Below are 19,463 nucleotides of genomic sequence, written 5' to 3' on the forward strand. Positions count from 1 at the left end.
AGTGTCCGGCCACCTAGAGCGGCCTGAGAGCTCGTCGTCATCCTGAATCCACTTCTCCTGCCACCCTCCCCCCTCAAATGATTCCTTCGTGAATCAATAAAGTAGCTTACCTACCTAGCTAGCGAATAAAAACGGCAATATTGAGACGGGGCTGATCAAAATGGAACACGACGTACGCATTTCCCTCCCTGCGTGAATGAGTGGATTCTTGCCGGGTTACTCGAAGAACGTGTGGGCACGTCTGTGTTCTTTGTCCCCCAAACATCTAATGTCAGTGAATTCGGGCTGGGCCAGTGTTACTGCGAAGCTCCGTCTGGTCAGTGTATGGTGCCTATGGCGGTACAGAACGCATGACATACCGGACTACTTCACGTTGTAGTACACGTGCAGAAGCTCGACCCCCGTAGCGTTCCCTCAGTTGTCAGGAAAAGTTGTCCGCAAGCATAGTGCCGACGAATGCCATCGTCCCGTGCCAAGATAGGTGTGGTTGATAGTCGCAACAAATAGCAAAAACCACACGTCCTACGTTCATCCTTTTCGTCCGTGTATATTGGGGTGATGCCCACGAACACCATCGTTCCGTGCCTAGGGCGTGGTTGATAGCTTCAACAAATAACGAAAACCACACGTTCGACGCTTGCCCTTGTCGTCACTAGAGCTTCACCGAGTATATTGCCGTGAAGACGATGAATGTCATCGTTCCATGTCAAAATGAGCCTGGATGATGCTGCTAAAAACCAAAATCACGCTTTCGACGCTTGCCATGGTTTTCGCTAGTGCTTCACCATGTATATTGTGGTGAAGTCGACAAACACCTCTGCTCCGTGCCAAGACGGACCTGGTTGATTAGCTGCAACAAATAACCGCGCCTTCGACCCCCTTCCTTGTCATCGCTAGTGCTTCACCGTGCATATTGTGGTGAAATTGCTGAAGGGTCTCGTTGATAGTTGCGAGAAATGATGTTTGGCGTAGATACATAGACAAATGTCTATGTATCTACGTATCGTGCAATCTTAATATAGCCGGACCTCAAGTAGGTTTAAATATTCGCCGCCTAAGTTGAGCCCTGAATGTATCCCCGCCCCTACACGAACCTTGTGCGTACGGCGTCCGTAGACCACTGCAGTGAAAACTGAGCCCTGTGACGCCACCTGCGTAGCATGTCAGTATGCAGAGCGTTTTACGATTGACCGCTCAATAGTCGAATAATAATTCTTACTGTCAAGCCATTCGGACTTTTTTTTTATCTTTCCGCAGGGCGACAGTGGTTAACAAAAACTGCACTAAGTTGTTATGCTCAACTTCATTCGTTTTGGAGTGTTTACCGGCTTAGTTGAATCTTGCAGATGACATTCTAATTTGTAAAAACCCCGCTAAACTATTGCTCAATCGATTTTGCTTTTGCACACCGAATGAACGTGCTTAAGTGTTGTTTTTTTTTTCACCAGTGCGATTGCGCGCACTGTCAGGAACAAGAAATCCGAGCTGATGGCTGCAATGCAAGATCTTTTCGCCTCCAAGTTAACTCACTTTGGCATGCTGAACGTTGAGAACATTGAGGACTACGAGAAACTGAAGGACGCCGACTTGCAGTACATCAAGGTGAGCACGTGGTGCCAGAAAGAGAGCCGTGGTGATATAATAATTGCTAACGTGCGACGTCCCTAAACCACGATATGATTACCAGATAGGAGAGGGCTCCGTAAATTTACGATAGCGTGCACCCAAAGTAATGTCCTTCATCACACTTAGGTGTAATCTTGGAGCGCATGACGTCGTGGTACGGACGGCGCTGCAGTCGCGCGTGCGCTGACGCTCGAGGGGCTCAGGGTTGCATAGAGTTTCTCACAAATGCCTAGAGCGAGGTGTGGCGCCACCGTCTACGGTTTTCTTAAATGGCGATGTTGTAGCGCTGAGAATGACGGTATATGCGTGTCTGCGAGGCATGTGTTGAGTGACGCTTCGGCTCAAAAAACGAATACGACTGCGTAAATGAAGCTTCTCTAAAACAAAACGTTTAAAGCAAATCTTGTTCACACGTCCACAACCAAATGGTGAAAAAAAAAACAGACGACATAAAAGATGCCCGCGTGTCCCAATGCGTGCATCGAGGCAATAGCTCCAAGCGGCACGTGACTGTAGCGCTGTCCGCATCACGTGCCGAAATGTGATCGCCGAAGTGTGGATTCTATTACGCCATCTACTGGGTCAACAATCGAAACGGCTATATACAGACCACGTCGAATACTACAGTCACGTGACGGAGTATGGCGTCCGTAGACCATTGCACGGTCATATGCAGCGTCACACCTCGCTGGTTACGCCAGTGCTTAGACATGCACAATTATCTTTACACTTTAACTGCCAAGCCAGATGCCCGCGAAAATTATGCTTCTGTTGCGAAGTAATGACGTATTTGGTATGCCATCATTCTGCAGAGAAGTGGTGCTACCCACTCTACGCTGTACTGCTGTAGAACATAATGCTCGCCTTCCTAATGATGTGGTCGATGACTATGCCCGCGAAAATTATTTCAGTTGCGAAGCAAGGAAGTACCCTCTATGCCATCATTCTGCAGAGAAGTGTTGGAACCCGCTCTACGTGCCATCATTCTGCAGAGAAGCTGTGGTTCCCGTTCTACTCTGTAGTGCTGTAGTGCATAACGCACGCCTTCTTGGTGATGTGGTCGATGACTGTGATGAATTGTGGTTGAGCCCTTTTTCTGTGTCGACGCTGCAGGTAGCCGACGAGTTCCTACAGAAAAAGCCATCGAGTCTAACGCGCCACAGGGCTCTGGGATTTTCGCTCCGGGATGGTTCTAAGGGACCAAAGATCCTTGACGCCGCTAAACAGGTTTCCAGGTGAGGGTCTTGTCACTTTACTTCGACGTCGCGCTACCTAATCTAACCCAGCCAGAGATTTTTTTTTTGCTTCATTGAAAGCATTTTTTTATTGTTTTGTATATGTGGGGTGTAACATCCCAAAACCACCCTATGATTGAGAGACGGCGTAGTGAATGGCTCCAGAAATTTCGACCACATGGGGTTCTTCAACGTGCACATAAAATCTGAGCACCCGGGCCTACAGCATTTTCTGCTTCAATGAAAGCAGTTCACCTAACCTAACCTTACTGAGCCGTTCTGCTTAAAAAGTGAGCAATGGTATACATGTATGATTAAACGCCTCGAGGATTTGAGAAAAGCATCATCTTAGCAAGGTCAACTCTATGATGTTTGTCTTCTTCATTGAAAGGAGTACACATTGGAAAACCTAACCTAACTACCGAGCCGTTTAACTCTTAAAAAGTAAGCAGCATGCATACGTCGGGATAAACACGTTGACGATAAAAGAAAATCCTAACCAGTCTACCAAGTTTTGTGTAAGCGAAGTGCCATAGCTTTCTGCATAATTAAAAGAGACGACAATCGAGCGTAACCACCAAGCCGCACTTTCTGCCTACCAAAAGTTTTGGTTGTCGGTGCACTTGGAAGACGTTTGATAACGTTTCATATCAAAGAAACTAAGCTTTTATTCTCAGCTTGACACCGACTATATTCGAGTTGTTCGCCACGTATATCTATTGCGAGTTCGTTTAGTTGATGCGTTTTTCGGGATAACGAGTCGATTAGCATTTTTATTCTCGATCAAGTTTTACCCAAAGAGGGCGGAAGTGCATTTGTGCTATCGCATTCCAAGGACCCGTGAACGTGCGCAGGCTCTCAGGTGGCGAGTAACAATGTTTTACCTAATGTAATGTCTTCGCTAATATAATATGTTCCGCCACCCCGGCGGATTTTTCAAGGCGACAGCGTTAAAGAGCTAATTTCGCGAAAATTCCGGCGTCGGTGTCGAGCGAAAACCGATAAAGACGCAAATGAAACACAAATTTTCTTCTCTTAGTGAGGATCGCACCCAGCCCAATGTGGAAAGCAAGCGTTCTACCGCAGAGCCACGGTATGTAGTGCAAGGAGTCTCCTAAAGGCATCGTATATAGTGGAAGAGGCTACATTCGCCTAGTGGACCCATCGCTGATGCGCCAAAGAAATATCTTATAATGAGCACTGAACCACTGGGGCTTACCATGAGCATTCAAAAAAATTTCATGCGCGCACTGCCGTTTCTTTCGGCACAATTGAGCAATGCATCGACAACCGAAGCAGGCTAGCAGTTCAGAAAGCGCCGGGCACGAAGTCCGATTAGGCTATCGCAATCTGCTCTTGAAGGCGAAGCTCAAGCGTTCTCCAATTTTAGATTTTCTGGCATGTCGGACGATTAAATTTGTTTCTTGGTTCCCGTAGAGATCAAGGAGGCTTAGAGCAGTGGTTCAGGCATCGAGAAACCATACTTTGCCTGTGTCTTTCTTTTGTTAGCATGTGCCACTGAATACGCCTTCGAGACTGTTTTACTCATTGTGTGGCTAATCAGATGATACGATCCGTTTCACGGTTCCCACGGAGATCGTATCAACGAAGCTTCACGCAGTCGCTCAGGCATCCCGCCTAATGTCGAGATTTTGTTACCATGTGCCACCGAATACGCCTACGAGGCTGTTTTACCGATTTTGTAGCTTTTCAGATGATAAATATTTTCTTCTACGTTCCCGTGGAGATCGTATCAGCGAAGCTTCGCGCAGTCGTACCAAAGTCGAGTGACAATGCTCGCTCTGCCGAGAGTGTCGTGATTGCCCCACCACGGTAGTCTGGTGGTTAAGGCACTCGACTGCTAACCCGAAGGTAACGGGGTCAAGGTCGAATATCGACTGCGGCTGCTGCATTTTCGATGGGGGTGAAAATGTCCGATGTCCGTATGCTCAAATTTAGGTGCACGTTAAAGAACAACAGGTGGTCGAAAATTCCGGAGCCCTCCACTACAACATCTCTCATAATCAAATCATGGTTTCGGAACGTTCAACCATTCATGTTGTTATTATTAGTGTCATCATTTCGATATTGCGTGTCACCGAATACGCCTCGGTGACGTTTTTACCGGTAGTGTGGCTATTCGAGTGATACCAGGTTTATTTATTCCCGTGAAGATCGTATCAACGAGGCGCCAAGTAAGCGAGGATGCAGTCTTGAAAGTGGCACCCAATCCCCTCCGCAGTCCTAGCACGCCTATCCTCTGATGCGATGCATGATTGTTGCACCACCTCGTCGCATTTTAGCTCCATCTTTTTCACGCAGCTTGTGGCCTGGATGTCTAATTCGATGTTTTCTCGTTTTCCTCGCCAGTGACTTTCCCGAGCTGACCATGGTCATCATTAAGCTGCATACCGAGAACTACGGACCCGAGGGCGACCACTGGCCTCTGGCCCCGAACCCTGACGATGTGGACCTTTCCGAGCACAACGCCCTGTCCTTGGTGATTAAATATTTTATGGTGCTTTACGCGTCAGAATCGCGATGTAAACGAGGCTCCAAATTCAACACGGGCATCTCCCATTTCGGCTCCGGTCAGTTACGGGCTGTTTATTAAAGACTAATTTTATAGCGAACGAAAAAATATCAGCGCATTACTATCCTAACTCATTGTCCTTGTTCTTGTATTGTGGTTTCTCTTAATAATTGTGCCGCCCTTTTGATACCTGCACCGGGTGCCTTGTAGCTACTGCGCAAAATCAACTCTATCGTGTCATTTTACGAATGCTCACGTGTGATGTCTAATGCAACGAACATTTAAAAGAAATCACTCATGTCTGGTCAGTGATTTTGATAACATATCTGCTTCCAATACGTTTCTTTAGTAATGAATTTCGCAATACAGTTTTGCCTAATGAAACTGAAAAAAACTGGTAATGTATAACTCGACAGAAATAAGGCGACTAAGTTGCGACACTCATAATGTGTATTAGCGCATTCTTACCTCCTTCCAGTTCCAAAGAAGAAATTAAAGTACGCTTTGCGACAACACTACGCTTCGGTAGCACTGTCATAAACCAACATAAACTGGCCTGCAATATCCTTCTTGATAGTGAGAATTATTTAAAACACGCTGATTCAACACTTTGTGAACGTCACACTGTACAGTCAAACAACATCTGATTTTTTTAGAGCTTCTTTATTTAGCGTACAAGAAAAAAAAACAAAGCATGCTTAAAATTGATCACAACTTCATTGGAGACGCTTCGGTCGTGCTATCACACTTACTGTGTAATTATCAACCGCCAGAACTTCAAAAAAATCACTAATTCGTAGTCACCACGAGGTCATCACACGCCGAGCGTTTAACGTGCTAACGTGCCGACAAACGAGATTTCACTTGGTCCGCAGGCTGCCATCAAGGAGGACCTTGAGGAGCCGCTGAAGGAGATCTCGAAGCAGGGCAAGTACGTGATGCTCTCCTTCGCCATGTTCGCGAGGACGTACCGCATGAAGAAGACGTGGAGTGGCGCGGCGGCACGCGAGATGTCCGAGAGCAGCCTCAACATGGATTACTCGTCGGTGAGTCGCTGTGCAACTTGGAGACGTCACTACCAAGGCCGGGTGTCACACCTGTCCCGTTAATTAGGGAGGCGATCGCCGGGCTAATTCCAAGAGCCGAAGTATCGGCCCCCCGAACCGCACCACGAAAGCGTGGACAATTTAGAAGTGGTCCTTATTGGTGCGCCAGCGGACGCCGGCTGTGGCCCAAAGAACAAGTCAGAGCCGAGAGTTGATAAACAAACAAAATTATATTCTCATTAACGGCAGATCAAAAACAATACACACGTATGCACACTCCACAATAGTTACATACGATACGTCACCAAACAGACAATGTACTACACAGTACAATCAACCACACTTGAAACAACGGACACAGACAACAATACGCACTACAATGCAGTCGCATGCATTGAACAACCAAGACACTTAAAGACTAAAGAGATATAAAACCTATTCAGTCCAAAGTCCTTGGAACAAAAGTCTGAATGATACTCTTCCGAGAATCACTCACTCAAAGTCCAGCGTTGTTGTCGTTCCGCAGCTCTCGAAGTTCTCTCCCAGGAAACCTCCCGTCTTCAATTGGCCACTCTTCAAACTTCAACTTCTTCGCCGGAACACGTCGGCTTCACACTCGCAGCGGTTGCCACGGGTCTTCGCTCGTTAGCGGTAAACACACACTCTTGCCTGTAGCTCGAGCCGTCCCTGCGGACCACAAACTTCGCCGGCTACACGGCGGACTCTCTACGCACTCTGGGGCTCACTTCCGTCTCCTCCTGTTCTGTCACTACGGGCAGAACCTCCGCCGACTCCACGGCGGAATTCCTACGCGCTCTGGCGTTAACTTCCGTCACCTACTGATTTCTCGTCTCGGCTGCTCGGTTAAATACCTTGCGCGCGACTTTCCAGATCTTTCTCGTCATTTCGTCGGCGCGATACGCAGCGAAGGCTGGGGAGAGGCGAGACGGTTTGTCTGCCCTCCGCGTCGGATGACTCAGCTCGGTCTGACCCCGCCCCGTTCGTTCGAGAAAAATCGCGGTCTTGCTGGGCCGCCGATGTGGGGTGAGGAGGATCGTCTGCGAAGCCGTGCTTCTGCGGGGAGAGCGCGCGCCCGGGATGTTTGCTTTCTTTCTTTTTTTTTTTCTTTTTACCTCGCGGCGTTTCTGCCGCCCGTTGTCGCAAGGATTTGGCGGCGCGCTCTTGTTTAGCGCTCGTTCTGTGACACTGCCCCCCACTTTAAGAATATTATCTCATAATATTCAAACCCACACAAACGAGCGCGAACAGTCACCACACATTCTCACAGACTGTAACACAATCCGTCGCTCATGACACTTCACATTCACAATATATCTCTCAATACAATCGTACATTGTAGTTCAATTCCACAACACATGAAATATAGCCACAGGTACATGCCTACAACACTTCATCACACATTCTAAACAATACAAACGTACAAAGTTCTGTCTATCCAACAATTATACAACACTATACATCACACCATCGCACAGAACACTGACTCGCTCGACATACACTTGAGACACAGGATAACAAGAACAATAACACAACATATGGCACTCAGCACTGCCCAACACATTCTGATTCGACCTCAGCACTTATCCTGAATACTTCGAACAGCGCTTGCGCCCCTTTTTGCGGTGCTCGCTCGATCTCTTCTTGTGCTTCCACGTTCCTTTTCGGCGAGCCCTTTCCAACGACGATATCTGGGGCGTCGTCTCAGCCATCGTTGTCTCTTCCGACACCGTTAACGCGTCATTACATTCGACGGGTCCTGTCTGTTTATTTACCCGCTTGATAATGCCTCTACATTTTGCCCGGCTGGCCAACCCCGTCTCCTTTACACTGTCGGTCGGTTGAGGTCGTGCCGACGTAAGTCCGGTTGCTCGGCCCGTGAACTTATTCGACACGATCGTCTTCTCCTTCGCTGTCTCTTGCGCCGCAGCTTCACCTTGGGCTCTAGTAAGATCCGTCACGGGATGCTCCTCCACTGTATCTCGCGGCCGCTGTGTTGGCGAGGGCTCTATCTTCGGGTCTTCTCCCAAACATTCTGGATCACTTGGCCCTCGCGCCCCGTCGATGTTTCCGATGACAAGGTCATACAGGGGGGTCGTCATGCATAACGCAGTAACCTTCCCGCTGAAGTACGGGGTTTCAACCTCAATTTCTGCTTCGGGAAGCATACGGACCGTACGGTCAATTAGGCAAACCGGTTTCGTTCTGCCTGTCAACTCTCTTTCCCGTACCAAATTTCTCCTCACGATAACCGTGGAGCTACCGATGTCTCTTAGAACCGTAATCTTCTTGCCTGCAATCTTTCCAGGAAGCGTTGGCATTCCCTTCGTAACACCGGTTGGCTGTTTTGACATTACAGCACCGACAATAGGAATTTTCTCCCCATTTTTCAATTCTACGAATCCGTCGGTGACGGCATTATTATCGGATTTCGGTGCCACTTGCACACAGGATACCTGGTGAGTTTGACTCACTCCGTTCCGACATGCATCTGCTTTGTGCCCAGTCTGACCACACTTGAAACATTTTACTGCCGTAGGGCTCGTAAAGATCGTTCGACAATTTTTCGCGCGATGACCTACTCGGTTGCACAGAAAACATCGCTGCATGCTCTCTGGTGCACGCTTCCTTTCTTCGGGAACCAATTTCTTCGAATCATCGGGACACTCCTTCTTGACCTTGGCCAAATTAGTTCCACCTTGCGCTTCCAAGAATTGATCAGCCAATTCAAGCATTCCTTCAAATGACTCCGCCTTCCTCTCTTTCAAATACAGCGACAGGCTTGGGTGGCAACTAGTAAGAAATTGTTCTTTAATTAGCAGCTCTCTAAGCTCATCGTACTCCTGTGCTGTCCCTGAAAGTTCAATCCATCTGTCGAAATAATGGCAAAGTCGGGCAGCATACTGCGTAGCTGTCTCACCATCAGCTGGCTTTCCTGTCCGAAATCTGTCCCGGAATCCTTCCACGGTAAATCTAAATCGCTTCAACAAAGCAGCTTTCACCTTTGCGTAGTTGGCTGCATCGGTCGGCGTCAGCCTACCGTACACACTGAGCGCTTCACCACTCAAGCAGGTACTCAAAGCAGTTGCCCATTGCTGTTCCGGCCAATTCTGGCTCCTCGCAATCGTCTCAAATCTGTGGAGGTACGCGTCTAGGTCGTCCTTCCTTTCATCAAACGCTACGAGCAGCTTGCTTGGGTTCAAGCGGAAGCCGTGATCTTCCCGTTCGCTGCTTTCAACTCTAGCTTGGACGGGAGTTTCGTTTCGCTGTTGCAAACGGAGCCGCTCGAGTTCAATTTCGTGCTGCCGCTGCCGTTCCCTTTCAGCCATCTCCGCTTCTCCTTCTTCTTTCAGCTGGCGCTCCTTTGCTTCTCTTTCTTCTCTCGCCCTTTCAGCGGCCAGCCTTTCTCTCTCCAACTCAGCTGCCTTTTCTTCCTTGGCCCTCTCTGCCGCCAACCTCTCTCTCTCCACCTCAGCTTCTTTTTCCGCTTTGGCTCTTTCGACCGCCAACCTCTCTTTTTCCAGCTCGGCTGCTTTTTCTTCTTTGGCTCTCTCTTTTTCTTCTTTTTCCCTCTGGGTGACCCACTTCCGTAGTTCGACGCCAGAAAGACCCATCTTTTCACCAAGAGCAACTAACTTTTCGAGATCCATTGTGTCTCGCAACTCGCAACTAAAACCTTGCCGCGTGCAAAAAGTATCTGCCTAAATCAGTCTATCGGAACACTCCCCTGAACTCGTTAACGAGAACACTGAACAACACATAAAATCGTTCCGATAGCACTATCAACAACTCGAGGCTCTTTCTCACTACTTTGGACACACTGTGCACCAAAAGGTCCTGTTTCGCGGACGCCAGATTAATTGTCACACCTGTCCCGTTAATTAGGGAGGCGATCGCCGGGCTAATTCCAAGAGCCGAAGTATCGGCCCCCCGAACCGCACCACGAAAGCGTGGACAATTTAGAAGTGGTCCTTATTGGTGCGCCAGCGGACGCCGGCTGTGGCCCAAAGAACAAGTCAGAGCCGAGAGTTGATAAACAAACAAAATTATATTCTCATTAACGGCAGATCAAAAACAATACACACGTATGCACACTCCACAATAGTTACATACGATACGTCACCAAACAGACAATGTACTACACAGTACAATCAACCACACTTGAAACAACGGACACAGACAACAATACGCACTACAATGCAGTCGCATGCATTGAACAACCAAGACACTTAAAGACTAAAGAGATATAAAACCTATTCAGTCCAAAGTCCTTGGAACAAAAGTCTGAATGATACTCTTCCGAGAATCACTCACTCAAAGTCCAGCGTTGTTGTCGTTCCGCAGCTCTCGAAGTTCTCTCCCAGGAAACCTCCCGTCTTCAATTGGCCACTCTTCAAACTTCAACTTCTTCGCCGGAACACGTCGGCTTCACACTCGCAGCGGTTGCCACGGGTCTTCGCTCGTTAGCGGTAAACACACACTCTTGCCTGTAGCTCGAGCCGTCCCTGCGGACCACAAACTTCGCCGGCTACACGGCGGACTCTCTACGCACTCTGGCGCTCACTTCCGTCTCCTCCTGTTCTGTCACTACGGGCAGAACCTCCGCCGACTCCACGGCGGAATTCCTACGCGCTCTGGCGTTAACTTCCGTCACCTCCTGATTTCTCGTCTCGGCTGCTCGGTTAAATACCTTGCGCGCGACTTTCCAGATCTTTCTCGTCATTTCGTCGGCGCGATACGCAGCGAAGGCTGGGGAGAGGCGAGACGGTTTGTCTGCCCTCCGCGTCGGATGACTCAGCTCGGTCTGACCCCGCCCCGTTCGTTCGATAAAAATCGCGGTCTTGCTGGGCCGCCGATGTGGGGTGAGGAGGATCGTCTGCGAAGCCGTGCTTCTGCGGGGAGAGCGCGCGCCCGGGAGCCCTGGATGTTTGCTTTCTTTCTTTTTTTTTTTCTTTTTACCTCGCGGCGTTTCTGCCGCCCGTTGTCGCAAGGATTTGGCGGCGCGCTCTTGTTTAGCGCTCGTTCTGTGACACCGGGGAAACTGGAAGGCCCAGCGAAAGAGCGCATACTTTGTGTCCCGTGCGAAGTGGTGCTGTGTTTGTCGTCGCCCTTTAAAGCCACTCTATTTGCCGGTCATTTCAGATTTAGCTAGCGTTCACCGCGATTTGAGGGAACAAAGCGTGACATCCCTCAAAGGTAACAATCGGTACCGTTTGGTCTTCGGAAATAACCTAGAGAAGCAACGACTTCGTTTATATTCACAAACTACACTCGGAGAACTCTAGTGACATGTGTTTCATTTCGTATGCCACGGCGTGCGCGTGGAGATGCAACGACATTTGAAATTCGAGTACTGTCTTTTTTATTTGTTTCTGTTCAATACATTAATCGGCTCCATACATTGACATGATCGGGAAAGGGAATGCTGTGAACGAACCTTTCCCCCCCCCCTCCTTAAATGGGAACCCTACGCAAGCTTATGGTAGAAACCGAAATAATCAATCGTACAACTCAAACCAGCACACATTGGTTCGCCCTACGTAGGCAAAAGGAATTGCTTGGCGAATGCGTAGTGCGTAAGTTTATATTCTGATTCACAACGTGATAAATGTTTTCTCAAACTCCTTTGCTCCCAGGTGTGCAAAATGAAAACCGAAAAGGACAGCGAAGACACTGGCACCCTGTACGCCACGGATGAACACAAAAAGTTCCTGGCCCTCTTCGACTCTGAAAACACCTTCAGGACGAAGGTGAGTTGGGCATCGGGGCTGCGAAATATTTGAACGCGTAACAGCGTATAGCTAAACACCCGCAATTCAAGTTGACGCGATTCAAGCCAGGACACTCAACACTTTGAAAATGTGTTCAGACGGAGTATATGCGTGGTTTATTGCGCATGCTTGTCAAAAAACAGCCTAAAAAATCGCTCACATTCTGCGTTATGTGGAATGAGTGTTCACAGACAAGCTTGCGACGTTTTGGAGTCTTTTCGTTCTAGAAACTAATTTGTAAAGAGCGTGTTTATAAACACGTGAGCGGCTCGAGTGGCGCACTCCCGAGCTCGTACTCATCAAGCTGCTCGTTTTGCAAGCGTCTGTACTTCGGCTAACAATATTGTTTTCAGGTCAGCTGCACGTGCAATGAAGCCATGACCGCTTTGTTTTTTTTTCACTTCGACATTGAAAGTTTGCAGTGAATTATCTAATTGGAAGACTATGACTTACACACGTCATGGCAAAATGTGTTAATGCGTCTGAAATTCCATCTAGGTCTGCCAAGGCAGGATGATGGAACTGCCATCGCCGTCATCCCATAGTTCCCTCATGCACCATTCCTGTCGTACAGAAACCGAATTCAAATATCTCGCTGTTAGAGCCTCCTTAGACATTAGCTAAGAAATTTAAGCTGGTCTGTACAGTACAATTACAAGAAATTAAACATGAAGCTAGCGTTTTGGCTCTGGGTCAGCACGCAATGCATTTAGGTATCTTTCTCTTAAGATGTTAAAGAAGGTCGAATCGATGAATACGCAGTTCATCTTGAAACCAACAGAAAAAATGATCATTTTTATATTATAGTAAAATTTCAAATATTCCTTTGTGGCGATTGTCATCTTTTTCACAATCCCCCATTTCGCTTTTATGCAGATGTACCAAGAACGCATGATACACTTCTGTGTATTTTTGTTATGCCGCTTGGTTGAATAAGGTTCTCAATAGAAGTTCAGGCAACTTCTATCTGGCTGGCATGTCGCAGAGCTCTTTCGAAGTTTTAAAGTTTTAATGTTTTAAAGTTCTAAAGTTCTAATGTTTTAATGTTTAAAGTTTTGTAGTTTTAAATACTGCTGCGTGCGATTTCCCTTGATTCGCCATTGAATATGCTGGGAAAATAAGAAAGTAACTCGTACCCGCCAGTGCGGTCTAGTGGCTAAAGCACTCGGCTGTTTACTCACAGGTTGTGGGATCGAATCCCGGCTGTCGCGGTCGCAATTTGTTTGAGGACCGTGCGTTTAGATTTACATGCCGTTAAAGATGCCCAGGTGGTCGAAATTTCCGGAGCCCTTCCCTACGGCGTCAATGATATACATATGGTAACAATCAATAGTTATGCGAAAGTAACTCGGGCTTTCACTCTGTTATCACACAGACGAACAACCGCCTGAGTGTGATGCCCCGGAAATTCACCGGACTGGCAGTGTACAACGTCGAAATGGATGACCACAAAGGCGCCTGCGGCAAAGGGAAGTTCGTCCGGCTGAAGGCCATCAAGGCGGCGCTTGCCGCGTGACGCACCGAGCCGAGCAGCCAATGGGCGCTCGTGCTTCGCACGGTGCGCCACCTGTCGCAGTTCCGTGGCAAAGACGGAGCCACCTGGACGTTCAAGCGGTTGCGCCAGGATTTGGCGTAGCGACGGTCTTGCTAGCAATAAAAAGAACTTTTTTTTTTACTTGGCTAAGTCATTCCTTTCATTGTAAAGAGAGGTATAAGTGCCTAGATGTGAACGGGCCAGAAGCATAGCAAAACCTGTTTCAAGGTGGTATCCACGCAGATTGTCGCGAGGTAATTGCTTGACGTCCCCTTACTTACTACTCCACCCGCTTACTACTGCACTTATGCGGTGAAGCGTGCGACGGCGCTGACAGCAGAATATTGGAGGCAAGGTTCTCTGCCTCTTACGAAGAAAGTCGCTGTCATTCAAGCAATTGGCAGCATGGCTAATATTTTTTTTTGGGACGTCGAGCAATTACTTCGTGACTCTCTGCGTGTATGTCGCCTTAAAACAGGTTTTGAAAAGCCTCGCGCCCGTTCACTTCTAGGCACTTTCAAAAGCAGTTCCCCTAGGGGTGGTGGACGCCACAAGAAGTCTACCAAGAAAGCGTCATTTCTTGTATCCGGCTGTAACCATAACTAAAGCAGACTTCTCCTGCCGCGGCTTACTGTTGTGACCCTTTCAGCCTAGACGAGTATTTGGTGCAGTCTCTAATCGAGCGCTCCCAGCAGCTTTTGCAGCTCGCGTGTCAATTTTGAGAGGTCTGCCAGGAGCGACTTGGGAGGACCTAAACCCTCCATTATGCGTAGGTAAATACTGTCAGCTTACGTGGGCAGGCAAATCCTCGGTCACAACCTAGATGCCTTGAAGAAAGATGTGGACCTGCTGCAAGACTACCCCGGATGATGGCGGTATTTATTCGCTATAACGCGAATATGTGGTTTGCACCGGTAGTGTTTTCTCATTCGCAAGCATTGTGCTGTGGTCGGACCGATGCTTCCTAGAAGACTGCTTCTTTGAGAAGCTCCTGTCATTTGAGTGCTATCAATACGGCAACCTCCGTAGTAAAATAAGTCTTGTGCATAATGAATGCACAATTTTTCTCAATTGAGTGATTTACCTCACCAAGTATGCTGGTTTTTTTTTTGTACAGCGCTTGTTACTCTCGCTGCCATGGCCTATATTTTATTGCAAGCGATACTTGTAAATAGGATTGCCAACGATGAACATTGTAACCCCCCCCCCCCGCTTCTGTAATAACTTGATGGCGCTGTGGGTACTGGGATAAATACACTGCATTTTTTTTTATTTTGAAGAATACTCACTGCAATATTCTATCGATTGGCTTGCTGTATCTGTATTCTGAAATAATTTTTCATCCTTTGCAAAACTGTCTCTCAAATGTTTTGTTCTGTCCAAAGCATATGTATCAGAAACGTTCTTGCAGGGTATCTTTTCAAAAAGTATCCTTGAAATAAGTTTTACGTTAAATAAGTCCAAAGCAAATGTTTGTCTTTAGGCTTCCAACCCCCACATTTTGATAGCTATTCCGGAATACAATTTCAGAGTCTCTCTGCCAAGCCCTAACGTCAAACTTGTGAAAGATGGAGAGAGGAAAATGAAGTGCGAGAAAAAGTGATGAAATTAAAACAGAAACATATAGGAACAAAAATATAAAAAATAGACCGATAGACAGGAAAAGATATAGAAAACCAAACACGAAAAGGAGGCGCATATGAAATGGTAATATTACAAAGTAGTTCAACATAACCATAACATGAGTTCGTAGCTTTCAAAGGCACGCCGGAAGTAGCGAAAATAAGTTGTTTTCGAGGAAGCGAGGAGATCCGTTGTTCTTTGGGAGAAACGTCATTCATCCCGCACCGAGTCGGTAGGTTCGGTCATGGTCTGCGATAGAGCGAAGCTCTCGTTAAACTCCACGCTGTAAATCGGCGACGTGACGTCGTAACTAGCGTTTGAAGGATCGCCAGTGTCCGACCTGCGCCGAAGGAAGAATGACAGCTTGACGGCCGCGCACGTGTATAACAAAGTAGGACAACAGAGAACAGCGTGTTTCCGTACTCCATAGCAACGTTTCGTTAGGACGTCTATAGCGACGATAGTTAGAGCGCGAGAACAAAACGACGACACGGAGACAAGAAGGACACGAAAGACACGAGCGCTAACTTCCAACTGAGTTTATTGCGCAGAGCGCGAAAATATATAGAGGAGACAGTAACCATGTGTCAAAAACCATATGGCACAAAGAGCAAAACTTAAGGACACGAAACAGAAAAGTAAAGATGATATAACTACTTACATGCACCGAAACCTTCGAGGAACCTTAGTTCCTTCACGGACAGAGTTTCAGGCGCAAGTAGTTATATTGTCTTTACTTTTGTGTTTTGTTTTCTTATTTACTTTTATTTGCCTTTTTCTGTGCTTTTGTATTGTTTTTTGTTTTTCTCTTACTCATGTTTTGCTCTTTGTGCCATATGGTTTTTGTCACATGGTTACTGTCTCCTCTATATATTTTCGTGCTCTGCGCAATAAACTCAGTTGGAAGTTAGCGCTCGTGTCCTTCGTGCCCTTCTTGTCTCTGTGTCGTCGTTTTGTTCTCGCGCTATAATTATCGTGATGCCGTACCAACTAGCCCAAGCTGCCACACGTCTATAGCGAGTTTTATAAAACAGTGCTCTATGGAAAGGGCTTTAGCGGAAGGTCCGGTTGCCGTAGAAATCGAGTCGGACTCACGTGGTCCCGTATGACATCATACCACCACCTCCAAGGATTGAATGAAAGAGCGACGTGTTGCCTGACGTTGCATAAGGTCATAGGCGAGCTTCGAGGATGTAACAGAAGCAAAGGGGTGCAGTCTCATCCCCCCCCACTAATGACATTCTCTCGGAATAATCGTAATGGCCTCCATGGGAGACAGCTGGGGAGAGGGATTCGTTGCTGTAAATTCTCCCGCCCCTCCCCCCCCCCCCCTAGAAGAGAACTTTGCATAAACAGAGAGCTGGTCTAGTTGGTAAGCTTTCGTTCTGAAAGACAGGGCGAGCGAACACGAATACAAAAGAGAAAGTCAAGACATCGCGTAGGGTCAACGGTGGTTCATGAATGGAGCTACACGCGGCCTCAGCTTCTGCGAAGTTTTTCTGGATAACTTACTAGTCGGAAGCAGCATTCCAGGAGAGCACGTGATTTGCACGTCGTGTTCCACCGCTTAGTGAAGCATGGGCTTTTCTTCTTCACTAATCGGTTCTCCCCTCACCTACTAGGTTCTCTCACCACGCGGGCAAATGAAGGACGAGGACAAAGAATAAAGAAGCCAGTTGAGAGTTGACATTCACGCCGTCCCGTTGTCTATCTTCGCCGCACACTCTAGCGTTCCAGCCGGACCATGACATGCGTATACCTCCTCTATTGCGGCATCGTGCACAAGTGCAACACGACGAAATTTCGACCTCTGTGTGCTTGAGAAGCTCTTTCAAGGAATTCTCGAAGCCTAAGACTTACTTGACGAAATATTGTTGAGTGCTGTCGTCCTTGGCGGTGCCGAACTCGATGGCGAAGATCTTGTTTCGTAGCGTCATGACGACGGCCGCGCTGGCTGTCGTAACGGACGCCAGTGCCACGGCGCACACGAGTGCCGCCATGAGCCTGTTGTGCGAACGGGCGTCGTTATCAGGTGGAGGCTGCGCACGGAGGAGAATCGGGTTGACGCAGGAGCAGTTCCTACGTCTTCAAAAGCTCAACGAATGGTATAGTCTGGCTAGGAATCAGTTGAGGTGGAACATGGTCACTGAGCAAGTGTGATAAAATCAGTGACGTTTCAGAACCGCGTACGGGTTCCTTGTTCACTTAGCTGGACTGGAAGTCGTTATCAATTAGGTAGCCAATGCGTGATGCAACGAGCATGCGTATGTGGCAGACATAGTCCATGTTGCCCTACGTTCATTGTATATGGCATTCACTGAATGACTACAGATTCTCAGAGCCGGCGGGATGACACGTTCTTTTCCTTGGCGCCCATCGCGGCACTGCACCCTACGACTCTGCCATAGACGCCGACGTCACCGACACCAGAATGCCTAACGCTATCGAGTTAAAAGAAGCCCCACGTTTAGACGAGTAGGCACCTTTCCTATATAATGGTCACCAATGTAGTCAAGACAACATTGCACACCAAAAGTCACGCTGAAAATGCAATTTCAATAAATGTCCCAGTTTACGCATATGGAACTAATTTCCTTTCTTTTAATTTTATGTTTGCGGGTTCGAGCGTACGTACCTCAGGCAGGTCTTCGGTTCTGAGTGGTTCCACGCAGATGTACCCTTCCGGGTCGATCCCGTAGCGGGGCAGGTCATAGCGGCGCATCATGGGGTTTCGTTCTCTAACTGGAAACGGGTTCACGCTGAGGGATATCGGGAGCTACGGCTCGTTCCAGTTCTGTTTGGGCAACGACCGTCACATAAATCATCGTTGCTACAGGGCATGTCTACGCGACATAACTAAGCTGTGAAAATTCACGGAAGCCACCTCATTTTTCTTCTCACTCGATACATTTACAGTTATTGTACATGCTGTAGCTTTAGATAGCAGAGTTGCTCATAAGTCTGGCTTGCAACCACGGCTATGTGGCGAAGCCACTCTCTATTTCTGCAGGCGACAAGCTTAAAGAAGTACTGAATCCGCCTTGATACACCCCTAAAGGGGCTTTTTTCGCTGTCGTGATGGGCACTACAAGCGCTCTCCTCACACCACAGCCAGACAACACGTGTAAACTCCTTTAGTTTGACTTCGAAGTGTCGGTCACCTATAGTACCTGCAAGCAAGCTCCACCGCAATGGGAATTATCGCGACGAGTCAACATAGTTCACTGGGTTTGCTAAGTCCACCTTCCGCATCCAGCCTAAATCGCACAAATTGCTCTTCGAGTCGCTGGACGACAACTCACTCATCTTTGTGCACAACGGGGGCAGGACCCTTTGTGCACAAAATGTGCCCAAGGGTATTTCAGAGGGTGCACAAAGTGTGCACACTTTGGGATTATCTTGTGTATAAAGGGGTCCCTTGGACCCACCGTCTCCTAGTCACCTAAGGTTGGCACAAAATGTGCCTCGTACATTAACTGACTTAGAGATGGGGGGCGCACAGTCTGTTCCGTAAATTGACGTATTAGGGAGCGGGCGCTGCCAGGAACCTTTGTCCCCCCCCCCCCCCCCTGAAGGAGAACCATACACACGCCTGTCGCTGTTTACGTGAACCACGTGCAACTCACAGCAAACTGACTGAGCTGGTGCTAGTATTTCGTGAGCTGCAGTCGTCATGTGATGCCAGATGTGTTGACACGTCACTGCGAAGCCACCCCTTCGATACCGAAACCGAAATGGTTTCTTTAAAGTAATCGTAATAAAACGCGCAGCGCATTCCCAAATACTTCTTATTTAGAGTGAACGGCTATAGCTGAGTTTATTCTGGAGCTAACTCGGCCACCAGCGATAACGCCTGAATGATCGACGCCACATGCATGAATGCCTACACGCGTTACCCCGGACCAGATTATCAACGGCCGGTGCTTCGTTTGATGATGTCATTGTACAGTGTACTGCTGTAATCTGAATTTCAATAATGACAGCTATTTTGGGGATCACATGATCAGCAGTACTCGAGTGCGCCAGGACCTGCTAAAACAGCTGTCATCGCTGCTTTCCCGCCACCCACCAAGAGGA

At 47.9% G+C, this 19,463-nt stretch overlaps 1 protein-coding gene across 1 annotated transcript in view; it reads left to right on the forward strand.

Moving 5' to 3' along the window:
* LOC119168363 (uncharacterized) overlaps positions 1–13,904 on the forward strand; it is a 75,938-nt gene extending 62,034 nt beyond the window's left edge. The window contains exons 14-19 of the mRNA XM_075866924.1: positions 1,449–1,602; positions 2,740–2,861; positions 5,232–5,361; positions 6,270–6,440; positions 12,095–12,208; positions 13,605–13,904. Of these exons, the coding sequence (XP_075723039.1) occupies positions 1,449–1,602; positions 2,740–2,861; positions 5,232–5,361; positions 6,270–6,440; positions 12,095–12,208; positions 13,605–13,745 (832 nt within the window). The 3' untranslated portion in view covers positions 13,746–13,904. The remainder of the gene's footprint in view (positions 1–1,448; positions 1,603–2,739; positions 2,862–5,231; positions 5,362–6,269; positions 6,441–12,094; positions 12,209–13,604) is intronic.
* The last annotated feature ends 5,559 nt before the right edge of the window (positions 13,905–19,463 follow it).

Source organism: Rhipicephalus microplus, chromosome 6 (genome assembly GCF_043290135.1).
Source record: "Rhipicephalus microplus isolate Deutch F79 chromosome 6, USDA_Rmic, whole genome shotgun sequence".
In the NCBI taxonomy this organism is placed as follows: domain Eukaryota; kingdom Metazoa; phylum Arthropoda; class Arachnida; order Ixodida; family Ixodidae; genus Rhipicephalus; species Rhipicephalus microplus.